This window comes from Bremia lactucae (assembly GCF_004359215.1).
Source record: "Bremia lactucae strain SF5 chromosome Unknown BlacSF5_NotPlaced_200_SHOA01000120.1_2678225bp, whole genome shotgun sequence".
Lineage (NCBI taxonomy): Eukaryota > Oomycota > Peronosporomycetes > Peronosporales > Peronosporaceae > Bremia > Bremia lactucae.
Window position 1 is genome coordinate 217,246 of NW_027152213.1, and position 24,439 is coordinate 241,684.

A 24,439-nucleotide genomic window follows, 5' to 3' on the forward strand; every position below is an offset into this window, starting at 1 on the left:
ATATGGGATGTGATTTCGGCATAATTGCGCTAGTGCTTTCGTAAGTATGCCGCTAGGCCAAGGAACTTACGAATCCGTTAACATCGACTGGTACATGCCAGTCAATGATCGCCTTGATCTGTTTAGGATCAAGAAATACACCTTGTTTACCCACAGTGCACCAAAAAGTGGTATTTCGCTTGCAGCGAATATATACACTTCTTGAGATTTGCATACAGCTTATGTTTCGCATAAGTTACACTTCTTGAGGTTTGCATACCACTTATGCATAAGTGTAAGATCCTTTTGGACATGGGTACGATGTAGTTCAACGTACGACTTTCCGTTCATGTTTCTGCTATGAATGAAGACGTCATCAAACTATGTCGGTGCACCGATCGCAACGGATCGTTTATACATCTGTTAAATAATTAGGGGCAATATTAAGCCCCTGTGGCAAAACTTACCACTTCCATAGCATTCCTGTTGGGGACCTTACTGCTCTGAACATAATATCCTGTTCACGCATGATCACCTGATAGAATCCACCCCTCGGATCCATCACCAAAAAATGGTATTCGTTTGCATTCCATCAATGATTACGTCTTTTCTTGGTACCGCCTTTGAGGCGGTACCGTTGCAGCGTTCAATTCATTAAACGTATGCACAACTCGCCACCCTCCGGTTGCTTTACGCACACAGAAGGTCGGACAGCTATTGGGGAGGTTGACTCCCTCACATCACCCGCTGCCAAGCGATCGGCAAAAAAATTGTCGATCGCTAATACTTGTTCACGAGGCAATGGCCACTGCTTCATGACACAGAATTTCGAACCTAGAATAAGGTCGATCTCGTGTTGAAAGCCTTTATCCTTAGGCAACTCGCACGATACGGACTCAGGGATTACATCCTTGATTCGATCAAATCTTCACGCAAAGGATTTGTCTTCGAAGACTCCCAAGATTGAGACGTAAATCGTTCCATCCTAGTATTCTTATTGAGAACACTTTCGTTCATCGATGAGCTGCTGAGAACCCGTTCGTTCTCAGGAAATACTATTGCCGACCGAATATCGGCCATGTAGTTGTCATCTGTAACAAATACATATATCTGCTTGACTTTGCCACTACGCAGATCATGCATAAAACCTTTTGGCTCAAGCGTTGGCAGTTGAGTTATCTTCGAAGTTTAATTCGGAGGCGCTATCAGATCAAGTGTATAAGCGCCTACACTTGATCCATTGTTCACTAGGACATTTAAGGTGTCAGTTTTCAATTTGAAACTTATTTCCAAAGGTACGTATGAACCTTTGACCGCAAGTTTCTGGGGGCTTAATTCCCGCAGGTTCTCGGGGACTTATTCCCAGAAGTTTTATTTGGGGAGTATCCTCCCAAACTCCCTCTAGCTGTGGTTTGCGCATTCACAGCAAGATCCTCTACGATCAACTCTCCAGTCGATCAAGGACTTTTGCACTGCCTCATATAGACAGGCGTTTCAAATTTTCTGGGTTGTTGCTTTCTAAGCAAGCATTCTTGTTTCGTACCACTCAACTTATTCGAGTGGTCAAACTTCGACGCTGCCTGCGCTTGTGGACCGCCGTCAGGATCTAAACTCACAGTGTGATGGGTATTCACCTGAGGTCTAGTGCAGTCGTGCACACGACGGAACCACAAGTGAGGCCATCGCACTCACTCGTAAGACATCCACACGCTTTTGAACACTCCAAGACGTTCATCAGGTGACCCTTTGTTGAACGAGACAGGCATCGTCACCGCTTGATGCTGTCATTTTATGCATGGCTGTACTTTCGGAGTCATGACAATCCAAGAATGACATCAAATTTGTCATCTAAATCAAGTAAGATGAAATCATCATCGTACTGTTTACCCTTTAACGTGTATTGGATACCAACTACGCGTTTCTTTACTGTTACAGACGCGCCTGTTGGTAGACCAACTGTCATCCTCGTTATAGGTATATTGCGTTCAATGAATACGAGTGTGCGATCTTCTAGCGATTGGCGTCGAATTAAATTGTCCGACGCCCCACAATCGACTAGAGACTTAAGAACAATTTATTTGCCACTATAACTTTCAAGATGATGAGGTTAACCCCATCGCCCGGGGCAGTCACACACAATGTTTGTGTGTGAGGAGAATTTTCGTCAAAAGGCCTGCAAATTCTTTTGACGTTGCTGGATCAGAAGTGCGCTTCGCACCTACTGACCCTGACCGTTTCTTGGCGATCCGCCTCGCCGTTGCGATTGCGCAACGGCGTTGGATCCGCGACCTCCGTAATTCCTCGCGGGAGCTTTTTGGTCAGTGTTTCTAGGCACTGGCCGTAAGGCACCACACTCATAGGCGTAGTGGCCCGTTTTTTGACAAATATTAGATTTTTGTAATCGTTTGTAATTTGAAGAGCGAGGTTTCTTGCTCTCTACTACATAGGTCCTGGCCCTCCGTTTTCTTGACGTCTCGGAGGACGATAAAGTCCAGAGTGGACAAAAGCCTGTTTAAGACTGAATTCCTCCTATTCCGCTATAGAGATCGCTTGGTCGAACGACTCTAATTCAAGCCGGATCAGGTGGGTATTAACAGCACCGTCTACAACACCTTCAATTAACACAGTTACCTGTGTTTGTTCATCAATTGGATGACTCACGATACGACTGACCAGGTATCGTGTATGCTGGGCATAAGCGTGAAGGTCACGTTTTTTCTGCTTCAAATTCAGGAGCTCAGCTCGAGCCCTGAATTCGGCACGTGGTGGCTCAAATGTTTGCCTGAGCCGGGTCTTAACTACCTCATACGACCCAAACACCAACGGGTCATGAAGCTTGAGCCCCAAGGCCCAAGCTTTGGCACATTCAGCTTAGTTGGACATGCCAAATCTCACTTTCGTCGCATCATCATTGATACGGAGCCTTAATGGCGCCGTCTCATTCAGCGAACTATCTTAAAAGGAAGTCGCCTTCGACTGCCATTAAAAGATTTTTAGCGTTAAGCTTTCGGGTCGACGTGGAAGCGTCGGCCCGCTAGCAGCATGTAAATGCTGCTGTCTCAACAGTTCTAATTGTTAAGCACCCTGTTCTCTCAACACATCCGTGTGTTGTGCGCCTTGTTGGTGGAGCAAGGCTACTATCTCTCGGGCCCTGTCGAGTTCGTGTTGTATGGAACTCTGCTATAGCCGCATGTTGCTCTTCTCTTTGTAATGCGAACAACATTGCGCTAACGGCTGACCCACAACACGATACCGGACAGCGGCACGATCCAGATGTATCCGAGCCTCCTCGATAGCCTGAGTGTCCTGTGCTCGAAGCATTTTCCGCACAGCTTGAATTTGGGCCTTGATACCCACTTTCAATGTCTCCCAGTATTTACTATGGTTCGACGCAGTGCGCAGCTTATCCCGGATAAGGTCGGCTTGTTTTGCGATTGCTGATACCACCAAAGGGTACTCCACCGAATAGCGAGAAAATTTTCAGTATCCATGACCATGCAACTGGGAACCATACCTAAAAGTCACACTGTAGGCAAGGTGATCTCCAGCATGCGTCGGTAAAAGGTACTTGGAAGCTGCATAAAAGCGATCGCAGAAGGACTCTTCTAGCAGGATGTAATCCAGTCTACTCTTCCGTGAGAGAGGAACAGTGAACACACGCGTAGTGTCAACGGGGATCCGCCATGCATCAACGACCCCCACCTTTGCTGGCAAAGTTGAAGACAACTGGACCGGCTGGGATCGTTATTCCAGTCTGGAGTGGAGGAGTCGAGTCTCGACTCAAGGGAAGTGGTGAGATCGCGCAGAATGAGGTGGGTCGCTTGATCATGAAACTCTTCTGTGGCCAAGCTCGAGAAAAAGTGTCGCATCTCCTGTCGATCAAATGATGCGTACACGTTTTGAATGTGTATGAGCGCCCCCTCAACCATCACCTTGACGACGAGGTAAGGTCCTGCGACTGACAGGCTGGGGATCTCGATCGTAGAGTCGAAGCCAGGGAAAGTCGGATCGCAGCACGGTGAGCACGCCACTGCTACGTCTACGTGTCGGTTGTTGAAGGTGATAGTAGAAGTCATTCACAAAGACCTTGTGGTTAAAGCTCGAGTCACGATGAAACTTGAAATTAGCGAGGTACTTACGGTCGCCAAACTTGGTCTCTTGGATACATGAGACAGAGTACTTTGAGAGCATGCTCTCAATATAGAGATGCCATTTCTTTTAAATGCCGTTCGTGTTTGCGATAAGAACACTGATATACTTCATTCAGGTTATTGTAGATGAAGAGGCCTTAGCAACGAGTGGCCAAGTCTCCTGCTATTATCACAACGCCGTCGGTGGTGACTTTAAGCTGCAGCATTGAAGAGTCGTCCGGGTAAAACCCGTTGAGCTGCCAAAGCTGCTCCATGTCGTCTAGAAGTGGATCCTGCCATTGAACCTCCCGCCATTGGCTCATGTAGTGAGAACCAAGCTCAGACCGAAAGAGAAAAATTAGGATGTTTGGGTGAAGCAGTCGCGTGTGGTGCGCCGGGATCCACTGGATTGGTCGACCAGTGAGATACTGAATCCAATGATCGTTAGAGAAGATCGTTGGCGCAATACACATGAGCATGAGCTCGAGCGTGCTCAAAGCTTTCGATGCGCGGGACAGCTCTGTGATCGCACTCGATGACATCCACCACTTGGCACATACCTTTAAGATATCGTCGCGTTTGGATGAGACCGACGAGCCCGTCAGCCTCTCCCCCTTCGTACTGAATGTAAGATCGACATTAGGCTGCGTTGTACATAGTATGCGGTTGATGGCATGCAACTGTTCAACCTCCGCTATCTCCTGACCATTCGCTGCCATCTTCAGCAACAGAGCGCTGTTGAAGGCGAGAGGAGCAGTAATCGCCTTCTTGGTGATGTGATCAAGGTTCGTAACTTTGTCAAGCAGCTATCGCACCCCATCGACCTGGGCGTCTGCATTCGTCAGATAATCAAGGAGGATGTTGAGCAGCGCCGTATACTCGTCGTTCAGCATCGATTCAGCTACTTCAAGGACTGAAGACGCTTTGGCCACCCGCTTTATCTTCGTATGATGCTTCTCGACGAAAAAGGAAGACTCAGTCGAGGCCTTCAGGTCGTCTGGACATGCCACATCCCCAGGCTAAAAATGGCGAATTCCGAATTGCTTGTCGGCAGTCAAATTTTTCGATTCGAACTTGGCCTCCATTGTCTGAAGAGCGTGGAAGTAGTTGGAGGTTGCGATAACATCTAGCGGCTGCTCAATGACTTGGTCAACAGGTTGAGATTGTCAATCGCGTGCGGACCGCGCTTCTTCTTGTTCGAAGGGGAGATGAAGCCATCATCCGCCCTGTTGTTCAGCAGCAGCATGACTTTCTTCCCGGCGTTAGCGCTTACAGGCGGAGTGACCGCACCAGTGGAGCCTTGAATAGTCGAAATCGACAATACACTGGAGTGATTATATTTCGTCACTGTAAGTTGCTGGGTAGTGGCTGGCTTGCCATGCAGACCACCTTGTTGGGGCTGGCATTCCCATTTAAATCCGTCTTTGACTACCTTTTGAAGAGAGGTCTCCTTAGGCATCGTCGGCGGACTTGTACGTGCAGACGTAGGTGCAGTCACATCCTGCGCGTACGTTCGCGGTTTCGAACGCTGTTGTTGTCGAGCAGTCTCAGGCACCGCCTCAGGCGGTGGAAAGACAGACGCTGTCAGTCGTGCCCAGATCAATACCATTATGCGAGGATAGCCGAATGGTAGTGGCTCCGACGCGAACGGAGCATTCTTTCCGTGTGCTGGGTGAAGCTTGTTCTCAACAACACTTGGGCACCGACAGTGCACTGGACATGAACTCAACAAGAAGTACATTCGCCAAGTTGCCGAGGTGATGCCAGTCGCAATCTCTTCGCGACAGGTGTCATGTACGGGCTTGCACCCAAGCAAGAACAAGCGCCGCATGATCAAGTCAGTATCGGTTTTCGAGTCGACATTCGAGACTACGAGGAAGTACTTGCCGCCAAGGATGTCAAACTCCATTAACATGTAGACACTACCAAGGATGTTCACCTTGGTGCCCCCACGTTACAGACAAGCCTCCTGCAGCTTCACGTTCACGCGAGGTTGCCTCCTGGGAGCTTGGCGATCTGACCGCCGACCTCGTGTCTCTCAAAAAGTGCTTCCAGAAATGCGTTGCCATGCTTATTGCCGGAAAATGAGGCCATGATCTCCTGAAGCGCCGTGTTTTCGCGAGCGCCCGTCCAGTGTCGATAACCATGTCATACTTCGCACGAGGAATGTAGGCGGGCACGTCGTAATGCGGCCACGCTCTACTTAGACACACACCCTAGCACAGCGAGGAAGCGGTATAACCAGCTTTTCTTCCGTGCAGTGAGGTAGTTGTGGTGGGCGCGTTAGCGACCTCACCCAACGCACTAAGTACTTTAGTTAAGTATCGTCACGGGAGCTGTAATCCGGCTCCTCGTGCGCACTTACTAAGTAGGAAGTGGTTTTCAGACTGAAAAATAGGTATTTATATCTAATCGCATTTAATATAAATACCTGTTTTTTACCAATCAAAAGCGTCATCTCTATCGATAACACTTATGTATTGCAAGCGTATCTTTCTAGATACCTCGCGTAACGGATGACGCTAGCGTTAAAGAACGAATCTGCATTTTAAATTCGTCAAAGAGGAGCGAGGAACTGGGAGCAGCTTTACGCGCCGCTACTTCTCTCAATCACTCTAGCGACCTGTGTTTCCATACACGGCGCCAAAGATGCCACCTAAAAGGGGCGATGTTGGTGGGTCGTCTGCGAAGACGCACACTCAACCTTGCACTAAGCGCACGCGCCGCATATACTCGCCGGCCGCGTCCAATGCCTTAGTCGAAACGCCAACAGCTACTGCTGCTGTCGCGTTTACGGGGCTAAAGGATCCATCCCACTTTATCAGTGAGGATGCTGATCCGTCGCTCATAGTCGACTACAATGAGCCGACACCGTTGCCGTCACCTCATAGTAGTGATGCGGACAACGAGCTCATGAGAAAGGATGATGGCGCATTATTGCCTATAAAAAACTTCTCTTATGGCTCACAACATGGAGACAGCAGCATTTACGAATGCTGTCTCTTCGTCTGCGCTGGATAGCGCAGCGACAGATAATGAGAGCGCTGCCCATAAAGGCGCAGCCGCTTCTCCGTTGGGTATAAACACAACGCCTTATGCTCAGACCATAATCCATAATGGTTCTGACATAGAGGATTTGGAGCCTAAAGCTCCGCCGACGACACGTGAACGTGCTCAGTCGGTGTCACAAGCCAGTCGTTTTGAACGTGGCTATAATACGGGTGTTATATCACTGATGCCCCCTCCATCTAAATGGCCTCGTTTAAACGGGCCAAGAGCGTCGCTCCTAGAGTGCGCTCTTGTAGACGCACAAATAATTATGGCGTCTTTAAGTCATGGAGGGCTCAAGAAAAAAAGGCTTGGGTGTATTTTCCCGATACCGGTCGCGTTGCGTTCGAATGAAACGCCCGACCAATACGAGGCGATATTCCTGCGCCGCATTCATCCGCATTCTGATGCGATGAAACAGCGGTCGCAGCGAATTCATTTCGCCCGCTTGCGTGTAAAGAAATTATGGGCGGTACTGTACCCCCTGTTTCTCCTCACAACGCTACTTCTGCTAGTCCATTTGAGACTAGCAAAGAGTCCTGAGCTGGTGCTCCTTTTCATAGGCAGCCACCAAGCCGGGCAAATCAATACGTAGGATTTCGATTGGTTCCCAAAAGTTAAAACTCTTCGGGTAACCTTTCCGTTGGACGAGGATCTGATACCCTTGCCTCACGGAGCGGTGGGCAAGCAACCTTCCAACAAGGAAGCGTTGATTCCCACCCGCATCCATTAGTGCAGGGGCGCCCGATAGAAATGGCAATCTCGCTCAAATAATCGCGGCTGCCTTACCTTCGTCCGTTCAGTCACAGGCGTCAAGCACTGCTGAACGACGTATTGCGGATCTTGAGGGTCACGTATCGCGACTGATCTCGGATGCCGTTGATGTACGAAAAAAGGCTCGTCAGGGTTGAGAACACCTGAAGACTCGCTTGGACCTCTTTGAGAGGATAATGCTGAGGGATCGGCGTTACTCGCGTGATGACCCTCGCTCTACAAGTCCTGTTCGTGGTGGAAGGAGTCGGTCCGATAGCTTTTTGCCTTCAACGTCCCCCTGACCCGAACGACACTCGACTCACAGTCGGCGTTACCATCGGTCGCTTTAGACAGATAAGGATATGTGACCTCATTTGGGTCTACATACCGCTTCGGACGACCCACGTAAAATACGGGTGCGTCTTCATATAGGAGGAAGGGTGAGCCTATAATTTTATGCCTTTATGGCTGCCAACGTTGACGGCTAAAATTGGGTTTTAGCACTAGACACACTTTCCTGGTGTCTTACCTCGAAGCCTGGTCTGTGCGATAAAGCGTCAGCCAAGACGTTCGACTTACCCGGCTTATATTCAACTTTAAAATTAAATTCAGAGAAGAATGTGAGCTACCTTGACATTCTAGACGAGAGGTGCGGTGAGTTTATTGAGGTCCGCAGTGATGCGTGATCCGTATAAACCACAAATGGTTCGGTGCCCAATAGGTGCACACGAAACTTGACAAGAGCATACTTTATTAAAAGTAGCTCTTTGTCATGCACAGGGTAATTCAGTTTCGCGGCTTTTAAAAGCCGAAACTGATAAGATATGAAACGGTCAAAGCCGTCGTCATCCTTCTGCATGAGCGCGCTGCCGACTGCAAAATTACTTGCATCGGCAGACGACGCTAAACGGCTTATCCGCGTCTGGCAATGCCAAGACCGGTGCCTCTACAAGAGATTGCTTCACTGATGTGAACGCATCTTCTTGTTCTTTTAACCAAACTCACACTGCGTCCTTTTTAAGGAGGTCAGATACTGGTTTATTTTGCTCGGCATAATTATTGCTATACTTATGCAAGTAATGAGCGAGCCCTAGAAATTGGCGCAAATCCTTCACGTGCCGTAGGATTGGCCATTCCGTTACTGGTTTTACCTTCTCTGGGTCTGCTCGTACACCATGTATACCTACGATGTAACCCAGCACAGGTATCTCAGGGACCCCTATGACGCACTTTTGCAAGTTGACGTACAATTATGCGTCCTTGAAATACTGCAACACAGCGTCTAAATGACGCTTGTGCGACTCTATTGCGCTCAGCCCGTCCTCGGCCCTACTATGCCCGAATACATCGTCAAAGTAATGGGGCGCGTAGGCACGGTGCTGACGCATCACGTGAGCCACCGCGCAAACGCCAATCGCGCAGAAAAATGTCTTGTTGAACTTCATGGGAAATTCAACATGTTTTTTGCGTTGGATTTGAAAAATGGCTACTATCAGGTACTCAAAAGAGAGTCCGATGTAGCCAAAACGGCAGTAAGCACCCCAACTGGTATGCTTTGGGAGTGGCTTGTGATGCCCCAAGGTTTGAAAACCGCACCGGCGACATTTAACCGAGTCGGAATGGTAACCGTTTTCGGCTTATTGCAAGCGTGAACCACCTGTGGCTTTACGCACGCAAAAGTTCGGGCTGCAGTGAGGCGACTTGCTGGCTGCAGTGAGGCGACTTGCTCTCACGCACATGTCCCGCCTTGGCTTGCTTGTCGAAGAATTCATTGATATATTCGACTTGTTCTTTCGGCAACGGCCAGTGCCTGGCCACACAACTCTTGGGCCAGGTTCGAGGTCTATTTCGTGCTCGATACCCCTATCTGCTGGTAGGCGGCTCGGCACTTCTTCTGGGAACACATCGCGATGTTTCCACAGAACCTCAAAGAACGGGCTGTCTCTCAAGGCATCCCAGCCTTGAGCAGCGAGCCGTTTCTTTTTGTCCGTTTCTAGGACGCTCTCGGCCATTGTGGATGACGAGAAACAGTCTACCAAGTTCTTTTTTGGAACAAGTGCAACTATTTTGTGGATCTTCCATCCTTTGTTTCGGCAAGGAACAGATCCCACGACATCTCCGGGAGATTTACTATCTCCTCGGCAGATATAAAGCCTTGTCGGAGCACCTCAACTGAGGATGCCTCCGCAATTTCGTCTTTGACGGCCTCGAACACCTCGTTCGAAGGCCCGTCCTCTTTATTAGAGACTGATCCAAAAGTCACTCGTTTAGACGTGCCTTTGTCCGTCCTAATCTGTCGGGTACTCGTTCTTCGAGTCACCACGACCTTTGTCTGGGAAGCGGGTGCCGTTGCTCTCCTGACTTACGCACCCCTTCCAACCGCACCGGGCTCTAAGCACTGTGTCGGGTCTTGCGACGCTTGACTTCCTGTCAGCTCGCTGTCTACTGCCACAGGCTCCCGGCTCTGTACAGGACTACGGGACACATGACTTCTCGTCATTGCCCTTTTCACTACCTCAGTTTCCACGAGCTGGGTAGGAATTGGTGACGTTTGACATCTCGTCAACGCACCCTAAACTGTGTTCGACACGACATCTGTTGCATACGCTCGCAGGAGCACATCCTTTCCGATGTCCTGCGTAGAGTTCGCAACTGTGCGTGTACGCCAGTCTTACAATCGTTGGTGTTTTGCCAGCCACGGCATGCCTAGGATGAGGTCATACGGACTCTTTATACCTAGCACTGTGAACTTCTCTTTACAAGAGAAGTCACTAAAGCTGAAGGCGAGTTTCACCTAAACTCTCTCAGACTTAACGAGTGCGCCGTTCGATAAACGAACGGTCGCCTCTTCTCGCTTGACATCCTGGCAAAGCGACTCGAACATCCCTGGTCTCTTTCTTAGAGCCGCGAATTTTACAATTTTTTTGTGATGCACCCGATTTCACTAGGAGGGTCATCACCTGAGCGTAGCCTCTTAATTGAGCGCTATAGGGTTGAAGTCCGAAGTTATAAGACCTCAGGAACTATGCTACCCATTTGTTCCGCAACTCTAAACTTAGGGGTAGCTTCAGAGTCCACGTCAGTAGGGCATCCCGCCCCCACTGCGCTTCTGCATTTCCTGACCCCTCAGTGGTCGATGCAGGACTCATGCGTCTCGAACGCTGGTTCTTGCCATCGCCCTTTGGGAAGGGAGTCCTCTTGCTGGGCGTCTTCGCCCCAGCAGGGACCCTGGCATAGCAGCGAGCCATCATATGGCCGCGCTTGCCGCATTTATAATACACCACGTCTGCATTTCCCAACTCCATAGGAGTGGCATCTGACCTCTCGCCGACGGCTTATACCAAGCGGTCGCCGAGGCACTGTTGTAGGATTGCTCCTCAACCAAGGTAATTTTGATTGCCTCTTCCATCGTCGACGGCATGTTTCTAAAAAGAGCCTGTCGCGATGGGCCATGCTGTAGTCCGTTCATAAACGTGGGCACCTTAATGTGCTCAGCGATCGGACCTACGGTAATGCGCGCCGACAGCGAGCGCATCTCTTGCATCGCCTGTCGCGCTCCAAAGAAGCGCGCCTAAGGCAACACTTCGCTGTTCGGCAGCTGGTACATGGCGCGAGTCTTTTCCTTAAAGATCGCCCATGTAGGGAACGCCTCAACGTCCGCCATAAGCGCCTAGTAAGCCTACTATGAGGCCTTACCGCGCAAATAGGACATGACGTACGACACCATCCGGCTGTTGTCCTCGATGAGCTGTTCGACACCGCAATGCCCCACGGCTAACAGGCAGTGGACAATCGTCTGCGCTGCAGTTCCATCGAACTTGGGCGGGTCCATCCGATTGGGCCTCGGCTGATGCTGCCGGGCAGAGAGCATCTCAACAGTCTTGTTGAGAGCATCTCAACAGTCTTGTTGAGAGCCTCGCTCCGAGCTTGCTCATGCATCAGCTCATTCTGAGTCTGAGTGACGGACTCCGCCGCAACATGGCTATGTGCCTCGGACGCGGCTCTCCGCTGACTGAGCACGAATGCCTCAAACTGCTCCAACTGAGCAACATGTTGCCTAGTAGAACTGCCCAACAGCCTGGCCAGGGCTTGTTCACCAAGTCCCAGCGCCATGTTTACCTCCCGATGATGTTCGGAGGGGGGGGTGAGCCCAATCGATGTTGAGGCCCATCCTCATGTACACGCGCAGAGATGCGGGTCGTAGGAAGAATTTCAAGTGCTACCAACTGTAGGCGGGGGCGTCGTAATGCGGCCACGCTGTACTTAGACACAGTTTTTTGCGGTTAAACCAACTTCTCTTGCGTGCAGTGAGGTAGTTATTGGGGGCGCCTTAGCGACCTCACCCAACGCATTAAGTACTCTAGTAAAGTGTCGTCACGGGAGCGGTAATCCGGCTCCTCATGCGCACTTACTAATTAGAAAGTAGTTATCAGACTGATTTGTATATTATCTTATTAAATATAAATAGCTATTTTTACCAATCAAAAATGTCATCTCTGTAGATAACACTAATATGTATTGCGAGCGTATCTTTCTAGATACCTCGAGTAACGGATGACGCTAGGCGTCATCTCTCCTAATGTGAATTGCACCTATTTGCATCACATACATAAGGGTTGGTCTTAAATGTGAACCACACCCGAGTGGTGGGTCTAATTATTAAATTTAAGTATTGACCATCCCCTTGAGTACACCAAGTGTACTTAACGGGAAATGTATAACATTATGGCAACTTTAGCCCGTTACAACCTTTAAGTGTTAATTTCATGCAACGATATACCACGTTACAGGTGCATATTACTGTTTGCTAGTGTTTGAATTTAGACGATTCGCGTCTGGATGACGTCTAGGACGGAGACGTCATCTGCAAACTGAAATTTATAGAATAATATACGCTCGCATCTACAGAGTTGGAAACTAATCTTTTGTAAGATTTGTTGTAAATTTAATTATATAAAATATAAATTAGTCTTAAGGCTACTCCCTAATACACAGTACGAACGAGAAGACGGGCAACCGCTTCCGTGACGTCACTGTATAAGAGTACAACTTATTGTGTTAGGCGCCTTCTAGCCACCTCGCTGCACGTGCGAGAAAAAGATAAAACTGCTTTCTTCGTTGGCCAGATGGTGTGGAGCGATGTACGGTGAGGTCACTTATGAAGCGCCACAAAACAGCACTAGCTGATCCCTCTGCGAATGACGACAAATATGGCTCTCAGCTTTTTAATTACTAGTTGACTTCTGATGCGGAAACAAATGAAAAGGCTACACTATACTCTTCTTCAGCTGTTTAAATATGGTTCGGCCGTTTCGGCCTTTGTTATTTGTATTTCGTAAAGTGCATCCAATAGCGGCATGGTCTTTTGATCTAAATGATTTATTTCAGGCTTGAGAAGAGACCGTACTGTTTGCACGACCGAATCATCCTACCTGAGGCATGATAGCTCTCGGTATCATACATACCCTCCGAGGACGACCCTGGATCGGTTCGTATTCCTGGAGCTATCCGGCGGCTGCTAAAATTGCCGATGATATTCAGTGCCAGGAACAATTTCAGCGCTTGTCGCAAATCTTTGTTAGTAGCTTTCATCAATTTTAAACGTGCTTTCAAGCCATGCGACTCAAAAAGGATACCGTAAAAAATGCCGTTTTCAACGCATTGAGTTTGTAACTCCATAGAATAATAAGGATATTAAAGACAGCATTGAAGCTATATTTTCATATAGAGTACTTAAGCGATTATCCTATTTTGCGGTTTATACACAGCCCAGTCCTCCTTAGTCATTTTTGAAGGTGTAGCATTTCCTGATTAGTGGGGGGGGCATCGGTGTGTAACATACAAATATCTTCCTTTGCTACTTCTTCCATTTTCTTTTTTTATTTAGCGTGAATGGGACTGTAAGAGGAAAGGTAATTAGTAAATGAAAAGCTCGTAGGTAATAGCTATTATTTCGTAAACAGTATTTGTTTTCAAAAGTCTTTTAGAGAGCCTTTGGATAGTGGAGAGAATATTCAATCTTGACTTCATGTACATTCGCTGGCGTATATATCAGAAAAACAGATGAAGTTAATAGTAGTATATACCTGTAAACTTATTTGCACGCTATCTTCGTGCTTTTCTGCAAATCTCAATCACAAGGTGGGGTCGAATTAACTTTAATTAGCCAATCAACGAACTAATGTCTTATTGCGACAAATAATACTAAATTTATTAATATTGGAACTTTTAAGTACAAAAAAATACGATATAATAATTTTGTATATCTTCATTTATTTCCTTTTGAATAGTATCTTTTATTATTCTCCTTAAGGAAATTGTGTTTATGTAACGGACACCGTTGCACAACACAAAATTAGGATCAGAGATAATCAGAACCTGCATGATGCCGTATAATTGTGTAACGGGCTAAAGTCGCCCTAATGTTACACAGTCCCCAATAAGTACCCTTGGTGTACTTAAGGGGATGGACAATTACTAAAAAAATAGTAATTAGACCCAGCAGTCGGGTGTGGTGCACATTTGTGACCAACCCTTGTGTATGTGATGCACATAAGTGCATTCACATTTGAAGGGATGACGGCTAGCGCCATCCAAGATACAAATGATTTAGAACAATACGCTTGCAATACATTGAAGTGCATATCTACAGAGATGGCATTTATGATTGGTTAAAATAGGTTTTATGCCATATCAGCGTAATTTTCGCTATATTTGTGTAAATAATTGGCGAGACCCAACCACTTCCGCAAATCCTTTGGTTTTTAGGAGCCGGCCAGTCTATTTTGGCTTTTACCTTAGCGGGATCCGCTCTAAAGCCCCGCTTTCCAATGAAGCATCCTAATAAAGGAATTTCGGCTGCGCCAAAAATGCATTTAGATGCATTGGCATACAATTTGTTTGTGCGCATGCACTCGAGCACTGCTCGCAAATGGTCTAAATGGTTTTCTATATCCGACCGACCCTGCTCCACACGACTATGGACAATAATGTCATCGAAATAAGTATGTGCATAACCTCGATGAGGGCGAAACAGTTGCGTCACTAGACGATTAAATGTTGCCGGGGCGTTGGAAAGCCCTTGTTGCATAACCAGCCACACCCATAACATGCCGCTTGGGATGCTAACCGCTGAAAGCGGAATATCACTAACTCGCATGAGCAATTGGTAGTAACCATCGACTAAGTCCAATGCACTGTACATTGTACATCCCACCATATTGTTCTGAAGAACATCCTTTCTAGGAATGGGGATTTGTGCTGGTATAGTGGCAGCATTAAGCTTATTATAAGCATGTACAATGCGCCATTTACCATTTGGCTTTTTGACACAAAATGTCGGTGTCGAATGAGGAGATTTGCTCTCTCGTACCATTCCAGCCTCGTGCTTAGCACGGAAGAAATCGTCAATGACGTCACACTGCTCCCTTGGTAAACGCCATTGTCTTGTGACACAATATTTGGTTCCCGGAACTAAGTCAATTCATGACGAACACCTCTATCCGGAGGTAAAAGATGGTGATTTATTACATACCACATCTTGGAATTCCATGATTAAGGAATAAAAAGGATCCGTAGGATCTTTAAGGATCGATGACCCACTTCGCGCACTAAGTGCAGCTTTTGTGTCATCCAGCACAGCTTCGTCGAGAAGTGACGATGAGTTTAACTCAACCATAGGTCGAATGACCACCATTTCAGATAAGTCACCAGCTTTTAAGGCTCGACCGCGCTCATGAATAGACATTTCGTCTAGCTCTAAAAGAGCATGTAACGAGGGGATTGCCGCAAGGCTAAATCCCCCCTCAATGTTACCGGTTACGCCATTTACAAGCGTATGTACTTGCTCACTCGTATCACTTTGTGAGGGTATACACGCTTCGTGTCCACCCTGTCTTGGAGTGGAGACAATACGCCTCTTAGAGGCCGGGACATTGACGTCCCCGGGTTTTCCAGGCTGTATTGGTTCTATACAAGACATGGTGTCTAATTCGTCATCCGACAAGGAGTTAGGTAACTCAACTTCCTTATTCAGCGAACGTTTACGTGTCGCTTCACGTGCATTAGGAGGGTTTGACCCAAAATGCCCTGGCGAACTGCCAATAGTGTCACTATTGACACTCAGTATGGTGCCACCTCGGCCGACCACACTCGGTGGACTTAGACAAGCCACTCCACGTATCTCAGGGATATTGCACCCTTGATTATTCGGCCTTAGGCCAACAATGCTTTCAGAATTTAGTGAATCCTTATTATAACGAGTGTCACTCGACGGAGTACGTGCCGTTCCACTTATTTCTGCTGAGTCGGGCTCAGAATTAATGTTTTTAACATTATGGTTTGTTAACTCAGACATGCCAATGTCTAAAACACTGACAGACTCATTCAATGAACCGCGCCAAAAGCGCTTTTGTTGCCTAGCAAAGGTAGGTTCATGACTCTCCAAACTTTGCTAGGAACATTGCGCGTGGCGCCTAAGATCTTAGACCTCCAATCGATCCATGGCACATGGTGTTCTAACCAGGCCATACCAAGGATGAGATCATATCTCGAATCCAAATCAAGGACGAGACAGCGTTCCATACTGTCAAAGTCCAGAAACTTTATACCTAAGTTCAATGGAACTTTGGGAACAGTGTCACGAGTCCCAGTCGCTAATCGAACAGTGATTGTATCACCTTCATGCGCTCTAAGCGTTTCAACGTATTGTTGACTTCCTTCAAGGTAAAGACGTTGAGCATAATTGCAAGACGCTTCTGAGTCAATTAAAATTGACCACGGCTTATCAAAGCCCTTTGCAGTCGCTTGAGCGACTAGCAAGCCAGGCTTGTACTCTCGCCCCGTGCCATTGAGCTCCGAGCTAATCGGGGCTAGGTTCTGTTTATTCTCACCTCCTTGAGGTTCAACAGAGCCTAGGTCTTCCCCAGTAGGGCGCCCCGCACCTACTGGGTATCGACGTTTTCCCGCACCGTACCAGATCTCTGGTATAGGTCGGAGTTGGAGCTCTTTCGAGCGTTACGCGAATTTTGAAGAGGGCATGCAGGGCGTAAATGTTTCGTGCTTCCGCACATATAACATCTAGGGATGGTCTTATGCTGCACCACAGCTTGAAGAGCCTCTTCTCCTTCATCAACGAGGCTTAAATCCATAGGTTCCGCTCTATTAGACGGAACCCAACCCATGTGCTTGAAGAGCCTGTTCGGTAAACAGGCGTGCTAACGCGAGCAGACTTAAAGTCAAACTCGGCGCGTAGCGCTATGGCAACTGCCTCTTCGAACGTAGCCGGATGAGTTCGGAACAATTCTGTCCGGGCAACGCCCTCATTGAGACCCCCATAAAGATGGTCACTACAATTTCTTCTTGCACCGTTCTTGATGCATAGATGCAATGAGAGTTCTCAACTCCTGTACAAAGTCCCGTATGGTTTTTTTACCCTGTCGAGTCGCTAGGAGCCGTGCTCGCATTCGAAAAGCCTGATCAGGCTGTGCAAACATGCTCGTCATCTGCTATTTCAGTGAACCCCATTAGAAAAAAGCGTCGTTTATGGACGTGCTGAACGATAGTGCCCATTCCATGGCTCTACCTCCAAGTTTGGAAATGGCCATAGCCACCTTTTGCCGTTCTGTTAAGAACAAGGCGAAATCAATGGACATTTCCATCTGCTTAATCCAAAAAGGGAGATGTTCTCCCTCTTTTCCCTCAAATGTTTTGACATTTACAGTTAGAGGGCGAGCCCTCGGCTCTGAGTCAGGTAGAGAGATGTACCGGGTGGCATAGATGCCGCTAAATGGTCCAGTACCTGACCGATCAGGGAGGCTTCGTACCGCATGAAGGCTTCAAGCCTTGCATGCAGGACCTCTGATCCTTTGGAAATAATAAATTCCACTTGCTCAAGCCCGAAAAAGGTTTTGAGCTTGTCAAAAGCGGCGCGTTGTGCTTCTGACAATTCTGGAACCTCTTCCATTTTCGTGAGAAATTAGTCTTGTAAAGACTCAGGCGTAGATTGACTTCGAGTGCTACCAGGTGTAACGGAGCTACCTCGCTCCTAAAGTCAGAGGAAGGCTTTCAGACTCAGAGAGTCACGTAGTTCTATTGAACTAATGGGTTTAACAACTCAGAGAGTCGTACAAGCTATCAAAGCTCAAGGAATTCTAGTTCAAGGGATTCAGGGTTCGTAGAACCAAGTGCAACCATTGCCTAAGAGGATATACCTTAGAAAGGCTTCTATCTCTTACAGATCAATGCGCAAGCCTTAGGAAGGCACTTAACGCTTTAAGATCAAAAGGGGAACTGAATTTTGTTGAGTTATTTAAATCTAAAACCTTACCCTAGCTGATTAAAAAAATAGATTTTAGCCGCCAGATTTATATCTGGCGGCGACCACATCGACTGGAACTGGCCATTCGAAAATTGCCTTTACATTTATTACCCATAATAAATGGGATTTAAGTAACTAACTATTTTAAAATTAGATAAAGGGGTATTTTACCCATAAAGTAAATGTACCACAACAACGGTTCTCCAACCGATGTGTGCCCCATTACACTTCTTCAGCTACTTAAAACTCCTCTGCACGTCGGGTGTACCTTCACATAAAAATGTTTCCTACAAGAGGAATTATAATTGCAATTTTCTATAACAGAAAATAATAAAAAGTATAAAATGATATTGTTTAACAATATGAACGTTGTAAATCGTAATTTTTTCAAAAGTATGTCTTATTTACCACAAAAAAATGTTTTTACCTTGCGGCAAATATGATATCTCTTAGACATTTAGTTTTAAAATGTTCTCCACTCTTAGTGGTGGGCAAGTGCAAAATAAATCTTACCAAAATTGTCGTATTACCATAAAAAAAAATATTTTCGGTAATATTTTTGAAAAACCTGCAGTGTATTTGTTTATCTAGCTTAAACGTCAGTAAGAAAAAAATAATGTATTACATTCCGTCCAGCCTGATGAATAGGTTGCGAAATATGTATATTACAATTTCCAAATGAACAAAGCTCAGGGCTCGCGCTACCATCTCTTTAGCAGGTATCATACAGATTAATAAAGATGATAACAATTGTCAACAAACTTACGTTTTTAACATTTCAGTTGAATTTGAAGCATGACAATTTGCTTTTCACTAAGTTTATTGTACTGAAAATAGTTTTAACTTGTCATGCACAAATTTATCGGCAAGTAGAATAACAAAATATACCAAAAATAATTCTGAATTGAATTGGGTAATAAAAACATGTCTCATCAAAATTCAGCAATTTTTGAGCAAACACATCATAAATTTTTGACTGGCGTCAAAAAGCGACAGTTTGTCGACGACCATGAAGCTCGACGTGACCGCCATGCGCTATTTGACGAAAGAACATTTTCGAGTGCTGACAGCCATTGAAATGGGTATGAAGGATCACGAGGTGGTTCCGGTGGAATTAATCACTTGCATTGCCAAATTGCGTCACGGCGGTTTGCAAAAAAATCTATCGCATCTGCTCCGAAACAAACTCATAGCGCACGACGGCAACGCGTACGATGGGTATCGTCTCACGTATAGTGGCTACGACTTCCTCGCGCTGCGTGTTTTCTTGCAGCGCGGCCATATCACGGGTTTGGGCCGCCAGATAGGCGTTGGGAAGGAGTCTGATATCTATCTGGCTACGCAAGAGGACGGTACAGAGGTGGCCATGAAGTTTCATCGTCTTGGACGCACATCATTCCGTGCGGTAAAGTCAAAGCGAGACTATCTAAAAAATCGCAAGTCAGTCAGCTGGTTTTATATGTCGCGCCTTTCGGCAATGAAAGAATACGCCTTTCTTAAGGTGAGATCGCAATGATCGATAAGGTCTTCTGCTTATTCAGCTCGTGGCTTTATACATCTGTAGGCTCTTTACGACCGTGGTTTCCCGACACCGACACCTATTGACTGCAATCGCCACGCAATCTGTATGAGCCTCGTCGATGGCTGCCCGCTTAACCAAGTGCGCCGCCTTGCCAACTCCAAAGATGCATACGAAACGTCAATGTCGATTGTGGTGCGATTGGCCGAATATGGGCTGGTGCACTGTGATTTTAACGAGTTTAACATTATGATCGGTCACGATGGTAAAATTACCATGATCGATTTTCCGCAAATGATATCGACGTCGCATCCAAACGCAGCTGAGTAAGCGCAGTCTTTATTTTTTGTCGCGAAAAAATAACTGATTAAATTCTCGCATACAGCCTGTTTGACCGCGATGTGCACGGACTTGTAAAATTCTTTTCTAGGCTTCAAGGTGGTGCATACACTCCTGATGTCAGTGAGCCAGTAATAAAGCTTGTGTCAATTTTTCTCACCTTGTAGTTTCTCTGCAAATGTAGCGCATTCCAAGACTAAAAGACATTGTAGCGGACGAATTCATTCAATTGGACGATGATGTGGAGGCTAGCGGTTTTAGAAAAGAGTTTGGCGAAAAAGTGCACGACGTAAGTGCTATCTCTACTTTTATTTATTTGGCCTATTTTTCAAGTTATGTATCGATTTTATTCAGCTCTCGATTTTTTCGGCGCACCAAAACCTTGATAAAAGTGATAGTGACAGGAAGCAAAAAGGCGAGGGCGAAAATCAGAGTGACAGCAGCGACGATCATGAACACGAAATTGAGGCGATAACTCTTAACAGCCAGACCGATGCGTCCGATAATGATGACGGTAGTGGTGATAGCGATGAGGAAGCTCAGGACATAGCTCCTATCGAAAATCAAAGTATCAAGCAGCGCGTGCAACGCGATCGGCAAGCACGTCAAAAATCTGGTAGTATGCGACGATCGCGAAATTCAGCCAAGCTAAGCATCAAGGGTAAACTTTATCACAAAAACGAATGGTAACTGGCTGTAATTGTTTCTCGATTCAATTATAGCAGCAATCATTCACATGGTTACAATATTAAAATGGAGTCATTTAGTTTTGCTTAGTGTAAAGTTCTAATCCTTAATTAATTTGACAAATGCATTTTAAATGGCCGTTGCCATTGCGTAGAGGTTGACCTTCCTCTATAGTAAATTTAGCGTACCTTCATTGTGGCGACAAATTGACGCCATGTAGTTATGTTCGACCCATTCACATGACGATAATGATATTTTAACGAGTGTTAAAGAACACCGCCACTTCGTTTGATTAAACTCCGTTGGTCTGTGTGTCTGGGGCATACGATTGTAGCTTTTTCCGCAACATTTATGAATTGATCGACTCGCAGTTTTATCAATTAAGAGCTGGCGACAAAGTCTGCGGTGCTCGATGCAATAGCTCTCATTGTTTTTCTAGCTTAAGCATGCCAAGCAATAAAATTGTTGAAAGTAGTCGTTGCGCTTGTCGAATTGTGTTTGATTATTGCTGCATATGCTTACACGTCTGTTTTTGAAAGTCGTGCAAATAGATAAAAATAGACTGCTCTTGATACAGAGAGTTAGAAACACTGAAAATGTTCAGTTTTCCCTTAATATGCATCACGAAATGGTATCGGTTGACAATTGAACGGGTCGTTTTTCACTAAACTTAATCCGCGTCGCTGCTCTTGAAGCTATTCATCTTGATGCAATTCTGACGGAGCATTCGAACCTTAAACGTTAAAAAGCTGCCGTCCAACGATACATAGTTAAAACATCTGGGTTTTGGTAGCTAAATACTTTCCTTGACATTCTCATTCTCGCTCGAAACGCAATGCCGTCTCTTTAAAAGCAGCAACAAGGCATCTAGATGACATTTATACAAGCGGTATTTATCGGTCTGCTACAAGTACAAGAATTATCACCGTATACAAACGAAAGACAGCTGTGGCACTCATAAGTAGTAGACTTCGTCTCAAATAATATTATCATCATTTTAATGTCATACAATAACTAGCGCCGAGCCCTATGTTGGGCCCTCTTCATTGCGCGCTGAACGTGCTGAGATTTCTTGCGCTTTCGAATACGCTCCTCGCGCTTCGCAGCTTCACGCTTCTGCACCGCCGTCTTCTGTACTGTCTGTTCTTTCTTTTTAAATCGATCCTTTAGTTTCTCTTCCGAGCGTTGCCACTTGGACATATTCTTCATGCCGCTATCTTTGGTCTCGTCCTCTTCCTCCTTATCAGAGCTCTCCGCTTTTCCGAAAAACGCCTTTTCGTATTCTTCCGTTGTAATTTTACCTTTCTTCATCCGTTTAAAAAGCTTTTCCTCTTCAGCCAGTTCGTCCCACTCCTCAACGATCTGCTGGTGCAAACCTTTCTTTTTTTCGCGACGACGCGGGTGCTTGTGATCTTCCTCCTCAAGCGGCCACTTGCGTTTTCTCTCACGCATCTCAGCATTTTGTCTCTCTCGGGCTTCGTTCTCTTTGGCAATGGCTACCAGCTTCTTTTGACGCTCCTTTTCGCGAGCCTTGTCTTTAAATTTAATGTCTGTAGTATTAATTCCAGCCTTTTCGAAATCAATACATACATTACGCAACTCATTTATCTTAGGTAGCTGAAGCAGGCAGAAGCCGCGCGCGGCAGCGCTCAAGTCAAGCTCCTTAAATCGAAAAATGAATTGGCACTGATGCTCTTTGTAGGACCGCACGAACGCCATAAATGCCTTTGTACCTTTCTCAAGTAAATCACGATCTTCCAATATATACGACTTTACTTTAGGCAAAACATCTTCCATCGTGTCAAGAGGCAGCGACATCTCTTCGCACGGCACTTTACGAATCTTCAGAAAATTCACGTACGCGTCTTCGTTAGAAGAAAGGAAGGAAAGCGCACAGCCAGACCGTCCTGCACGCGCCGTACGACCGACACGGTGCACAAAAAAGTTTGGATCCTGTGGCGGATCATACTGCACGATCCAGCCCACATCTGGAAGATCAATACCACGCGCCACGACATCCGTGCATACCAACAGTCCAGATTTTAGCGATGAAAAGTGGTCATAGTTCGACGTGCGTTTTTTCTGCGGCATCTTGCCATGCAAAGCCACTACAGAGCAGTCAACCTCACCCTTAAGTAGCTCCTCGAGCACACGACTAAAGAATTCCACTGACCCGCAGGTCGAAAAAAAGACAATAAGCTTCATGCCCTGTTTGGACTGCACAAAGTGGTACAGCGCCGAAAGTCTCTGATCATGATTTACTAAGCAGTAGTAATTTCTTAAGGTCGCCGGAGTCACCTGTGTATTGTTTGCTACCTGCACGGAAATTGTGGCTGGGTTCCGCAGACCTGCACGAGCTAACGCCTTGACCTCTTGCGTCTGTGTAGCTGAGAATAAACCGGTACGCCTTTGTTTTGGCAGATGTTCTAATATTTTATTTAGGCTAATTTCAAACCCCATGTCCAGCAAGGTATCAGCTTCGTCCAGGATCAGCATTTCGAACTCACGAGTATCGACGCTGGACCCCACGCAGCGGTTCAGCAGGTCCTCAGTCCGACCGGGAGTTCCAATTACAACTAAGCACTTACCTACGGCACTTCGAATAAGTGAGAGATCCTCTTCCACGCTAGTTCCACCCACAAACAGCAGCAGCTGCACATTGGCCAGGGCACTGGCGAAGAATTTCTCGGCGCACTCAAAAATCTGACGCGCCAGCTCCCGCGTCGGTGAAATGATCATCGCTACGAGCCTAGTAAATTCAGAGTGGCGTGCCGTGGTGATACTGCCGTCTTCTAGCTTGGTCTTGAGCATCTGCACTGTCGGCAGCACAAAAGACAGCGTCTTGCCGCTGCCCGTGCAAGCGTCCACACACACATCCTTGTTTGATAAAAATAGCGGTAGCGTAGCCGCCTGCACAGGCGTCATATGTTCGAAACCTAGAGCATCAGTCTCCGCTAGAATCTCGGGGCACAGAGCCGGCTTGAAGTCGTGGAATCTCATGAAGAGCTTCGAATGAATGGCTTAGAATTACATTCGTGTAAAAAGGGTAGATTTTGGAACACCTTAAAATGCAATATATTTTTTATAATTCCGCCGCTGCATTTATGTAAAATATGTGATGAGAAAAGACAACTAATACAATTTAATTACTATGCCTTCTCCAGATTTCCGTTTTTAAGTTCGAACTTAATTAAAAAAAATACAAAATTCGTAATAAAAGTCTTACTGTCTCTCTCTTTGCGCGCGTCCAGCGATGACTGGACCGCGGAGAAAGCAGAAATAATGGCCTCTATCTACCAATGGATAAGCTCTTCGAATACTACTAGGTAAAGTAATATTCCCTTAAAATGTCATCTACCTTTTAAACAATATATGTTAATTAATCACCTTTAAGCGTTAATTTCATGTAACGGTACTGTAACGGGGTGTATCGTTACATGAAATTAACACTTAAAGGTTGTTAATTAATATATTATCTAAAAGGTAGATAATATTTGGAGGATATTACTTTATATAGTAATTTCCTGAATTCTTATCCATAAATAGGTATAGACCATTATGTCTATTTATTCCGCAGACTAATCAGCTGTAGAAGTAATCAAAGAGAGTTACAAGATAAGATAGATAAGAATTCATTTACATGTTTAGTATTAGTTTATAGTTAAG

General features: G+C 46.2%; 3 protein-coding genes across 3 annotated transcripts; 1 reads left to right on the forward strand and 2 right to left on the reverse strand.

Annotated features, from left to right (window-relative positions):
- Positions 1-13,289: 13,289 nt before the first annotated feature.
- Positions 13,290-13,589, reverse strand: CCR75_006821 (uncharacterized protein; the record flags this gene model as incomplete). Its single annotated transcript, XM_067964888.1, has 1 exon — positions 13,290-13,589. The coding sequence occupies one exon, from the start codon at positions 13,587-13,589 to the stop codon at positions 13,290-13,292; it is 300 nt and encodes a 99-aa protein (XP_067814603.1).
- A 5,648-nt stretch (positions 13,590-19,237) lies between these two features.
- CCR75_006820 (uncharacterized protein) lies at positions 19,238-20,776 on the forward strand (the record flags this gene model as incomplete). Its single annotated transcript, XM_067964887.1, has 5 exons — positions 19,238-19,729; positions 19,793-20,073; positions 20,133-20,217; positions 20,271-20,375; positions 20,420-20,776. 5 exons carry the CDS (start codon positions 19,238-19,240, stop codon positions 20,774-20,776), a joined length of 1,320 nt encoding a protein of 439 aa, XP_067814605.1.
- Positions 20,777-21,787: 1,011 nt separating this feature from the next.
- Positions 21,788-23,773, reverse strand: CCR75_006819 (uncharacterized protein; the record flags this gene model as incomplete). The annotated part of the gene is made up of 1 exon (XM_067964886.1): positions 21,788-23,773. The coding sequence occupies one exon, from the start codon at positions 23,771-23,773 to the stop codon at positions 21,788-21,790; it is 1,986 nt and encodes a 661-aa protein (XP_067814674.1).
- Positions 23,774-24,439: the final 666 nt, after the last annotated feature.